General features: G+C 40.3%; 1 protein-coding gene across 2 annotated transcripts; it reads left to right on the top strand.

Annotated features, from left to right (window-relative positions):
• Nucleotides 1–690: 690 nt before the first annotated feature.
• On the top strand, nucleotides 691–10,540 carry hrob (homologous recombination factor with OB-fold). Of its 2 annotated transcripts, XM_080446679.1 has the most exons (11): nucleotides 691–878; nucleotides 1,522–1,569; nucleotides 1,718–2,701; nucleotides 4,351–4,434; nucleotides 5,121–5,255; nucleotides 7,512–7,620; nucleotides 8,652–8,737; nucleotides 9,428–9,550; nucleotides 10,077–10,145; nucleotides 10,191–10,278; nucleotides 10,454–10,540. In XM_080446679.1, exons 1-11 carry the CDS (start codon nucleotides 876–878, stop codon nucleotides 10,507–10,509), a joined length of 1,785 nt encoding a protein of 594 aa, XP_080302805.1. In that variant the 5' UTR covers nucleotides 691–875; the 3' UTR covers nucleotides 10,510–10,540. The 2 variants fall into 2 exon arrangements, with proteins under 2 accessions (XP_080302805.1, XP_080302804.1); XM_080446678.1 differs by having other exon boundaries at nucleotides 10,077–10,278.
• Nucleotides 10,541–12,183: the final 1,643 nt, after the last annotated feature.

Below are 12,183 nucleotides of genomic sequence, written 5' to 3'. Positions count from 1 at the left end.
GCAAAAGTTATATGTGCATATTTTTACTTAAAAAAAAGAATCCATCAAAAGTTATGGAAGAATTGGATACACGTTTTATTCTATATTTTATTAGCCTCGGAAACCCAGGCTTTTTTTTTTTGTTACAAAAGAATATTAAGAATATTTTATTGGCAAATTGCCGTTCCGGATGTAGCCCCCTCCGCTTAAGCAGCGTTGCCATGTCCGCTTATTATAAGCGACTTTGGGCTTGTTTTTCTGTAAAGTTGCTTGTAAATATTGGTAGTTGTTGCGGGTTGCGGTTTTGGGGGCTTGTTTCTAAAGTCAAGTGTATTTGGGCCTGTTTCCAAAATAGAGTAATGTATTATTTTTTAAACCAGTGGTTCTCAAACATTTTCATGCCAAGGACACCCAATTTAATGTGTATTTGTCCACATCCCCCCCCCCCCCCCATGCCCCATCTGAAAATGTTTTGTGCCAGAGATTCCCGTACCAATCTTTTATACAGTCTATGGTACCAATTTGTGGTGTTAGAATGTTTCTGATATTTTCAAATATCCGATGCTTATGTGGCTTCTTTTGGGCTTGTTTTTATAGACCTGGTTGCTTGTTTCTCTCCCAAAACCTGGCAACACTGTCAAGCACGTCAAGTAAACATTGAATACGTAAGCACGTTGGTTAATTGCTTGAACGTAGCCGCGCCAAGCTGAAACTGCATACGATTCTTCATGAATCAACAGATGATCAACAGTCCATTCCGTTTAAAGTAGCACGATGAGAGACAGTGGAATATATGTATACCATACACCGTCGTTAAATGAGAATTGATTATGTCTCACTCTGGTTTGTGGTCCTGTCAGTAGTGATCTGATAAGTTTGTCGGGATCATAGCAGCAATGGTAAGTGGGCCAGTCCAGCAGAGCTAATAGCACACTAGCATGGATACAGGATAGGTGGGCACTAGGGACATCTGGGCACCTCGATGTAAAATTGGCCATTTTATCCAAAATGTTAAAAAACAAAATATTCAAAAAATGGTCTTAAGTAATGTAAAGTATACACGAACGTGCACGATACCTGATTATCAGACTAAATTTTATCCTTCAACTTGTTTATGGCTCAAAATGACTGGATCTTAGCTGTAGAATACAACTCTCGTAGACGTATTTATGATTCTGACGAAAACGTCAGAATCATAAACACGTCTACGAGAGTTGTATTCTACAGCTAACTGGATCTAGAGATTTTGTAGCCATTTGTAGTAATTGTAGAACTATTAGACCAAATTGTCAAATGTTTAAGCATATTCTAATCATGAATACTTTACTTAAAAACAGTTTCCAAATATTTAACATTGGACAAAAAAGCCCATTTTACATCGAGGTGCCCACCTCGATGTACCCACCGATCCTGTTACCACTAGCATTACCTAAAATATAGTCTGACCTCAATAGTCACTAAAGTAAGCAGTGTTTGTTTTCATATTGCATGTATTTTGTTTGAAATATACAGCATTAATACAGACATATTTCTTTGTTTTAGGCCTGCAAATTAAATGGATTATTCAGCATTGGAGACGACTTTGATGAGGTGACCACTAATCACACCTGATTGCAATAAGGACATTATTTGCAAGTCCAAGAGTGTTCTCACTGATTAGCGTTATGTAGCCTTATTGATTTTAGGTTCTGCTTTCTCTCTCTTTCTTTCGCTGTGTGTGTGCATGTGTGTTTGGTAGGACCTGCTTGGGACAGACTGGGATCCTCCAACAGTGTGTCGACCTGCCAGTGTGGCAGCTGCTGTAACATCATCTACTCTGCGTGCGTCCTCTGCTCCTCACGGTGGACAGAAGGGAATTTCCCTCCAGCAAACTGGAGAAACATCCACCCTCCATAATGCCACTGAATCACACAGCAGCACACGAGCTGTTATTGCACAGACTGCTATTGCACAGACAGTTTCTCCATGTTTGAGACAGATATCTACTGTCCAGCAGCAATTCCATGCTTCCTCCCATAACTCTCCTCAGCATTCCATACAAGGAAATTCTCACATTCACACTAACGGGCCACAGAAGACCGTGTTGCCCCAGGATGATTTCGATGATTGGGATCTTGATCTGGCAGACCTGGATGAGAGTGATCCCCAGATGGAGGTTGGAACACACATCCCACAGTCTGTTCAAACCCTTGCACCACCATCGGCACCGCCCATGGCGACAAATGTATCTTCAGCCAAAAAGCTGCGGCCCTCAAACTGTGGAAGGACACAAAGTGTACCCAGTGGGGGCTTGCTTTCGCACAATACTCCCTCCAATCAGACATCTAGTTGTAACATACCACATACCACCTCATCCACTGTACCCTTCACATCTCCAGGTCAACGTACTGCTTTCCTCCCGCCCCCTCCCCGAAGCCCTGCTGTTTTCTCTGGCCCCTCCCCAAGACCAGTTAATAGAGGGCCCTGCCAGTCACAGAGACTGTGGGAAACACCTGGACGTTCCCAACAAGGCCGCAGCATGTTTGAGCCCATTTCTCCAGCACCTTCTGCCTTGTCTTCACCTGGTCTTGCACCTCGCCCCCACCACACCCCTGTTCTTACCAACCATCTAGTCCAGTTGGTATCTGCTGCCAATAGAATTCCCAAGAGAAGGCCACGCTCGGACCCTAACCGCCCAAAGACCCGGCGGTTCCCTGGCCCCGCTGGACTCCTGCCACAGCAGGTTAGTTTCATCTACACATGCTGGACTCAGTCAGTAATAGTGTAGACTGAAAGAACGAGCCCAATCGATGGTCTTGAAGCGCGGATCCAAACCCAGCCGCAGGGATTCCTGCGGCGCTTCCTATTGCTTCACCAATCTATGTCCCCGCCTCCCCCCCACCCCCCCCCCCCCCCCCCGGCCTGTGCACGGAGCACACTGACGTCACCAAATTTAGAGCGACGCCCCTCTGCACTCTGATTAGTTAGGAGATAACAAGGTCCTAAGACCAGCGTTCCTGCATGGTTCGCCCAGCCTTTTTTTCTTTTGAAACCCCAAAAAAAGGCATGGGTTTCCGAGGCTAGTAATAGTGTGTGTACAAGGAACTGGATCTCAATTGCATTTTGTGTTCCATTTAAATGGACAGCATTTACTGCTTTGCAGACCATCCAAAAAAGCACTATGTGACAAAATATAGTCAATAACTGTACTGAATGCAGGAAGTTACACTTCCACATCATGTCAACATCAGTCTATAAATATTGATAACACATATCACACTAAAATGCCAGAATTTCTTAGATATACATCACGACCACTAGCCTAAGTACATTAACTTCCTGTTGATCATCCCCTTTCACCCTCACGTCTCTCCAAGCCTCCCCTTCAATGCTCTGTTGCCTCCGAGTCCTTAGAGATGTGTATCGCAAAGTCATTTGCGATACACATACAGTCACACACCCAACGGCATCAGCCAAGACACCGTCTGCTCATCAGGAGCAAATTAAAGTGATGTTTGTTGGCAGGTTCTTAAATGGAATGCAAGCAGAACAGAATAGAAACCTGAATAAAAAAGACTTCCTGAAGCTTTGCTGAAAGGATTTATTTGTCTGAGTTCTTCAGCGAATAACAGGAACGGTCTGTCTTTGTCCCTCTATTTTATTTAAATTAAAGCTTCTGCTGTTTATAATATATTATACTCCTTCAGTGAATATACCATATGTAGTGCCCACACACAAACATTGTGGTACTATTAATTGTTTTATTTTATTTTCATACATAATTTTTAGTTTGTTTTTCATTTATAGCCCCACTAGTGGGAGCGTGCTACTATAAATCAAAGTAGGTTGGAAATGTTGGTCAGTTAGTTTATACCACTTTTCTCAGTCTGCTAGAAGGGCTTTTTCACTCGTCTTGTTTAAAGTCAAGTGGTGTGCGAGTAGAGACGAAATTAAACTGGGGGTTTCATCACCCTTTTAACCCATTATGGCCTGAGGCCGATTCTACATTCTAAATCAGTGGTTCTCACACTTAGAAGACTTTTAAAAAATGTTCAAAAATAGCCTGATGTACAAGCTCACTTTGTGCCGCACTGCGAGCCTGCATATTTGCTATTTTTGAATAGCCAACGCAAAAATCTAAAATAACACGGATGCTTTCCCGGTTTTAATGGATTAAATGTATTTATTCGTTCTTACTTTGAATTATATTTGTACTTTTGACTGTGCACACTACAGTCACATGTACGTTCATTATTTTTTACTGCTCCTACATGAATCAGAATGTATTTTCCTAATATAATGAAGAATCAAAGAAATCTGTCCTTTTATTTGTTTGTTTTATGCATTATTAACACTTCCATACACTAATAACTTGTTCTCTCTGTACTGCAGTCTCTTGGGCAGAGCCTTGATGATATAGTGGTGTCTATTCCTCAGACACCAGCCCATGGTGCTGTGGCTCGATTACCAAGCCAGGTGAGGTCACTGTGAGAAGACAGTGTTATACACACAAAATGCATTTAAGTCCCCCTCCAGAACTTTTACACTTTAGTGTATTTCAGCTTTTTTGTTTCAGCGTTTGTTTCCCTGTGACAACCCACTGTATAGTGCTATGAATTCCAGAGGCAATATAGAACATTTCTGAGAAATAAGGTGGTTGTCTGCCTGGCTGCCTGGCTACCATAGCTGTTGCTAAGGGGGGTTCTAAGTATGCCACTCTGTTCTGAGATATTTGGTGGAAGCACAGCCTATAACATGTAGGGTTGGGAACCTTAAGGATTTTAACGATTCTGATTTCTTAACGATTCCCTCTTAACGGTCATATTCCTTAACGGTTTTCTTTAATGATTCCTATCGGAGGTTCCAAATGGACCCTAACAGGTCTGTAACTCTGAGAGTGTTATGATTGATATGATGGTTCCTCAGTGTTGGATCTGATTCCTCCGGTTCCGGATCCCAACCCTAATAACATGGCAATGAATTCTCACTCATGCCGACTAATAAAGGAATTGCCCTTATTGGAAACAAAAACATCTGAAATGTTATTGTACCACCAATCAGACACAAACAACTGACCTTGCACGCCAGAAACGGTTCAAGCAGTTGAAAAGTCATAGCAGTTCAGAATGTAATTTTCCTGTGGTTGTAACCTTCATTTACAGGGTCCTAGCTCACAGAATGAGGAGGAGGAATTCAGTGGTGGTCCCTGGGCAATGATGAAGGCAGAAATGGGATTGGATGAAAGGAATCCTTCTTGTTTCCTACATTCCTACAGTGTGGTCATGGTGCTTCGCAAGGTATTCTTCACCGTAATGATATAATGATAATAAACTGTTTTGTTCTTTGGAGTTGAACATTCTACCAGCACCGACTGAGGGAACTTTCTTGGCGGGATGTGCATTCTTACATAAATATGAACTGAATATTCAACATTTAAACAGTAAACAAGTGGTTCAACTATGCCACACAACCCTTGTTGCCTACAGTCTAAATAGCTTCATGAATGACAATAAAATGAAAATGTCAAAGTAATGATTAATTAATTGAAACAGCAGCAGGTGCAATGTACAGAAGAACCACAAGGGTCACCTCCTTAGCCTTATCACTGCAAAGAAGCTTGTTCTTATGTAATGGAAAGAAGGCAGGTTTTTGTCATGTTGTTCTCAATGGGCCCCATTCACTAAGCTTGCACAGATTTTATTACTTGAGTGCAAATTCAAGTAATTCTGTTTCCACGAACAGAGTGATTATCATTATTTTTCGATTTCTTGCGTCGGGTACGCTGAAACTCATGTCTCATAGCAACGCCGTTTTTGGTTTCACGTTGGATATTTCTGGTTGCCTTTTATGGTGTTAAATGGAGTGTGGAACAATGCAAATGGGGTGCACTGGAATGCACATTTGATTTACGCATAGGTGTGATTTATCATCTGATACATACAAGTAGGCCTGTCACAATTATTACATTAGCGCCTAATCGCAATTCTTTGAGATAATCACAATTATTTTTGCATAATCGTTTCCATGTTGAAGCATTTATTTTAAAAAAATAGTGCAAATAGCAGATCTACAAGCTCACAATGCACCGCTATGCAACTCGTGAGCTTGTAGATCGGCTATTTCCACTATTAATGTTTTTTTTATTTAAGTATAAAGCTATTAAATATGTCAGTCAATTCCTTTTGTATATTTAAGTTATTTTGTCATATCTGCCCTGTGCATACTTCAAAGCCTAAAAGCCAAACGGAAATTAAATTTGTATTCATACAGTATGTTCCAGTGTTCAACAACAAAAACACAAATCGTCAATCGCAATTATTTATGTCAAGTATAATTTCCTTATTGTGACAGCCCTACTGATACACCTGTGATCAGCATAAATAAAGGCTTTACACAGACTTTTGTGAATCACAAATTTACAAACGGCTTTGTGAATGAGGCCCAATATTCTTTATCCCATTAAGACCTGAAGCCGATTCTATAAATGTCTTCTAAATCCCAACAGTATTCTGAAAAACATATGTTTCTATATCAGTGGTGCTCAAACTTTTTCATGTCAAGGTTTATATGTCTAAAAAAAATTATATGTATTTGGCTGCCGACCCCCATCTCAAAATATTTTGTTCCAGGGACCCCCAGAAGCAAAGATTTGAGTTAAAAAAGACTTGCACACATTTTTATGATTTTTCACAAATAGCAGATCTAGTATATCTGCTATTTTTGAAATGCCAAAGTGTAAAATAATGCTTTTTAGCTCAAATCTAAAAAGTGACACAGATGCGTTCCAGGTCTTAATGGGTTATACTGTATATATTCTGTATGTATAATGATGAGGTGAAAAGACGGTATTAGAACAGCTGCTGGTTCTATCATTGGCATGCTTTCTGCATGTAAGCCACATTTCTTTCTTTATTTGCCATCATCATCCTAGCTTGCAAGTACAATTGGCATACTGAGAACAGAGTCACACTTGAGGAGTCGGTTATAATTATCCCTTCTGTGGTATTTCAACGTGTCCCCATGAGGCCCCCTTCCAAGTTTTTATGAAAACCTTCCCCTTCCCGTCCAACAAATACGAACTTGCAAACTAGTCCTTAGTATATATGGACTTGAACTTTTATAATGATTGAAAACAGAATAAAGTGAGTCAACATTAGATCTAAATTAGAAATAAGGCAATTCCTTAATTATAATTATAAATGACAATTTTCATGTAAAACAATAGTTATTTTTTAGGTCATTTTCCATCCCAGGTATGCTCCTCCTGCAGTCAATTTGCACCCCACTAGGGGGCTCTACCATTTGGATCCCATCAGTGGGTCATCATTATTCCCTCTAATAGAGAACATGGGACAGCCGGCAGTGGCTTGGTGTGAATAATTGATGATGTTTAATTTATGAGCATCGATCAGTGGCAGTTGTTGTAACTTGTTACGAGCACTTCAATATTGTGGTCTCTGTTTTATTGTCATCTAATTTCATTAGTTTCTTTTTTACTGTCATCTAATTGTATTCGTTTCTTTGTCTCACTGTTCATGGATACCTCTACCCAGGCTGCCCTGAAACAACTACCAAAGAATAAGGTACCCAACATGGCCGTGGTACTAAAGAGCATCCTCCACACACACGCTGACGCCAAGGCTGTTTTTAAAGACCCAACAGGTAGTTGAAACACACACACACACACACACACACACACACACACAGATACTACCCTACATGCATAGATGAGTGTTAACACAAACTCGGAGTACTTCACAAGGCACATGGCGTACCCGCTGAACTCAAAAGAGAATTGTAATGATGGAAGGTAATTTAAAATTGTCTTCTTGTGCTCAGAGGGAAAATATAATGTGTGTGTAAGAGCGAGGGGAGCTAGACTTGTGCTATTTGCCTCATATTGGACGTTTGCTCACTGAGAACTCGCCTGATTGAGCTCCACACATCAAGTAGGAAACCAGAGTTCAGCTACTGAAATATGCTTGATTTTACACATGCGCACTAGGGCTTTCACCAACTAGTCGACTAGTTGTAATTTGTTTTAATGCCATAGTAATGGCCCATCTTACTATTATTATTATCCTCCTGACTTAAATTTTTATCAAAAGGGGGTCAAAAGTATGCCCAATAAAAGCCTATTATTGGGCAATGGGGATCCTTGGAGACGCTGCTGTGGTGCTGTGCTGCTGTGCCAGAAGCGCTTCCCTTAAAACGCCATAAAAATAAGGGCAGGAGGATAATAATAATAGTAATATAGTAGTAGGATGGCATTAAAACAATCCCCCCCCCCCCCCCCCCCATCGACTAGTCGACTACTACTTGGTCAAATGAGTCGACTAGTAAAAATCATTAGTTGTGAATGCCCTAATGCGCACAGGCAGCAGCAGGTAGAGCATCAACGCATTGTCAGGTTCACATAGAATGGTAGCCCACATAGGGAACATGATAACTTTCACAGATAAAATCCATATGGTACTGTACAATAAAAAGTGGCCATGGCCACATAGGGCAGCAACTTTCACTGGTAAAATCCACATCATGAATTTTACCTGCAAAAGTTACCGCGCTATGTGACACATTGCACTATTACTAACGGCAAATTACAAGATGGCAGTGCTTAGACTGCAGTTGGCAGTGTTTTTGTTTGTAGACAGTAGAGGACTTTGCTCTTATGTTTGTATGTGTCCCCAAAGGAGAAATACAGGGAACAGTGCATAGGTCCCTCCTTGAGGACAGGCTGGGTGAGCTCAAGGCTGGAGCTGTCCTGCTGCTCAAACAAGTAAGAGCAATCAAGTAGACTATTCAAATGCTTTTAATTTAGCCTATGTTACCCTGATTAATGCAGTACTCTGGTTATTGAAATGTTCAGGTAAACACTGATAACTGAATTCCAAAATTGGGATAATGCCTCAATCGGCCTAAGCAAACCCCATAGCTTTCAATTTATTTGGGCATGTAAATGCTTTGTCAGATTTCTTTTGGTTTCTTAACATACACAATACATTTATCTGAATATGTGTCTGAATATGTAGCTGCAAGTTACGATGAGAGACCTGATTTGAATGAAACATGTAAACACAGGTTATTGCCGTAACCAATCACACTTGTTTGATTGAAGCATGTAAATGCTTCAATCAAATCATGGCCATCATCAGACCTGATGAAGGCCAACTGTGGCCGAAACATTTGACCATGTAATGTTTTCTGTGTTTTAAAGAAAACTAAACACTTACTGTAGGAGCAATGCTGTTGGACTTTCATTCTTTTGAACAACATGATTATTCCCTGTAATCAGTGTGTTAGTGTGCATATTAACACACAACAAAAAGTTTGAACCTTTTATGGTAATGTGAGCCCATGCGCCCCATCACTTAAAATATCTACACTGTGACTGAGATGCAGGGGCTTGTATGTCATTTGTGCTGTGTTTTGGCCTCAAACCTCTGTGTCTGTTTTGCTGTGTGGATAGGTGGGTGTGTTCTCCCCTTCCCATCGTAACCATTACTTGAATGTCACTCCCAACAACTTGCTGAGGCTCTACCCCCCTGATGGAATCTGTCTCCCCTCCACTCAGCTCTCCCCACCAGCACTGGTGAGTCTCATTCTCATGTTGTCCTATGCTTCTTATTGGGCTAAGCACATGGCGATATGATGTATGTATACTCTACTGTAAACCACTTAGTATTTTCTAATTTGTGTGATATTGACACCTTTGAGGATCCCCCCTCAAGTTTCCTTTATCTAATTGTGAGCAACACCTGTCATTGATTATATATTATCCTCCTGGTTGCATGGCATTACCTATTGGACCCTGATGAAGGCCTCATATCCAAAATGTTAGTGTGATGAAGTCAGTATAGCTATGAGATATAAGCTATTTATTTGATTATGTATTTCCCATAGCACATCTGTGTGTGTCCTTTCTGCCTTTGGGTTTGTTTTCAGATAATTCATAATAACAAATTGAGATGAATCCATTATGACAATAATTGTTAGTTTCAGCTGTATTCTGTATTCCACATATCAACAAATCACGATACAAGTCGTGTAAGATGATAAAAATGTTGTCGTCTCAGGCTGTCAGCTGTCTCCTAACAATGGATGGCATTTCTATTTAGGAGCCTGTGTTATCGTCGCCCATCCGATTTCCCAGCATCCCCGGGGACCCTGTGTCTAGGATGCAGCTGGTGTTTGATGAGGAGGAGAACGGAGAGGCAGGTCAGGGACCACAGGTCCCAGCAGGCTCCAGAGATGAGTCCAGTGAGGCTCACCTAGGGCGTGTTGATAACACAGTGCTGCAGGACCCAGCCTGGGGTGCAGGTGGGATATTGCACACTTGATAATACTTATGGAGAGGAGGGAGAGATGGCAGGAAGAGAGATATAGGGAGATCTAGGGAGGGAGACGATGAGTAAATACAAAATGAGTGGGAATATTTGTTGTATATATTGTAACCAATGTCTGGTATCTGACCTTTTGTTTGTTCGTTCTGCAGATGATGACCTGGATGAACTCCTGGGAGAGTTACCAGAGGAAAACCTGCTGCTTTGAAATTAAACTTGACATCATAAGTTCTTTATAGTCCTCTGCTGCTTTGTCTGTTATGATAGATTTGGGTATCACTTTGTTTTTTTTGACTGCTGTCTCCTCACAGTAGTAGTGCTATGAACTCATGACATTGTACAATGAATACACTGTAAAAATACATATTTTCAGTTTTCATCTATAAAAGTGGGAATGTGTTCAGTGTCCAGGTGAAAAATGTTTGGAGTCTGCACACTCAGGAAATGGTCAAACACCATAACAAAGCAAATACGATGATCACATGTTTTCTACTAATATTCAGTCATTTACACTTGCTCAGCAATTAAACGGTCTTATTGATCAGATTTCCACTTCTACTCAAGCAAGTTGCAAGTTTCAACTTATCCCAGTTAACACCAGGTGTAAAGGAGTGAATGAAATTCCTTAGTGCAAGCTTTGCAGGAATTGCACTTACATTTTAAATAAGAGTAAAAAGAAAATCAAAACAAATATACATAAAGTGTGTAAGAAAGACTGTTTGAATGCAGAGTACATAACCCTGCACAGTGCACACTATCTATAGTAGCTAGCCTTGCAAATTGTATTTTAGGACTCTCAGCAACATGGATGGACTAATTATAAAGTAACTTTTTATAGTATTATAAAACCCTCTTTTTGAGAAGGTGCTTAACCAAAAATGTATATTATATCACCAGATTGTAAATATGGATTATGGAGTACCGGTATGCCCAAACAAGTTTGATATGAGCATAGTAGAAAAGGGGAGCTTCAGACCATTGTGTGCTTGTGTGGCTGAAAACAACAAATCACTGCTACAAACTCATCCATCATTCATATTTGCTGCATGTAATAGCTTTTCAGTTGCAGTTTCTCTAGTAACAATTGAATTGACAGTCCCATTGGTTCTCAACAGCAGGTCCGGGGACCAGGGTGTGTAACCCTGAGAGTGTACAAATGGACCCTTACGGATCCATTTGTACACTGAGTTAAAGGTGAAGTAAGTGATATTTATTTGTTTAAAGAAGTGTTACATACGTACGGTAGCTCTGTATTGTGTAATCATTGCTATAAAGTGTTCGGTAACAAGTCTTCCTGTCTCGCCATCTCTTAAGTAAATAGAAAATACATTTTCATGTCAGGATACCAGTTTTAACCAGTTAGGAGAGAGAACTACAGGATACAGAATAATCAAGTGAAATTGGAAGTGTTGACAAAGAAGTGAGCAGACAAAACTGGAATACAAACTATTTGTTCCCAGCCTTTACTCATCTCTGAGGAGAAAAGCTATACAACTGAAGCTGATAAAAGGGTACTCTCCTAGTTGGCTGAAATTGGCAACCCACCTGAAAATGTACAGTATTTTCTGTTTATTAAAGAGCTGGAGAGGTGGAGACCCCTGTTATGGAACAAGCACTATGCTACTATGGCAATGATTACTCAGAATAAAGAGCTTTTAACAAATTGGGACTTTTTACAACAAAAAAAAAATAGTTTTAACCAAAGAATATCACACTACCTTCAAATTGACTTAGAATTTTACATTTTTTGCTTTCACTTTCACTGAGGTACCATGAGTTAAGTTAGGTATTTGGTATAACTTAAGTAATCCATTATTTATTTGAGGAAAGTCAAAGTAGATTATAGCCTAAATAGTTAAAATCATCTTATTTTCTTTATCTG

This window comes from Gymnoscopelus braueri, assembly GCF_963280865.1.
Source record: "Gymnoscopelus braueri genome assembly, chromosome: 13".
Classification (NCBI taxonomy): Eukaryota; Metazoa; Chordata; class Actinopteri; order Myctophiformes; family Myctophidae; genus Gymnoscopelus; species Gymnoscopelus braueri.
This window is presented reverse-complemented; position numbering and strand designations above follow the sequence as displayed.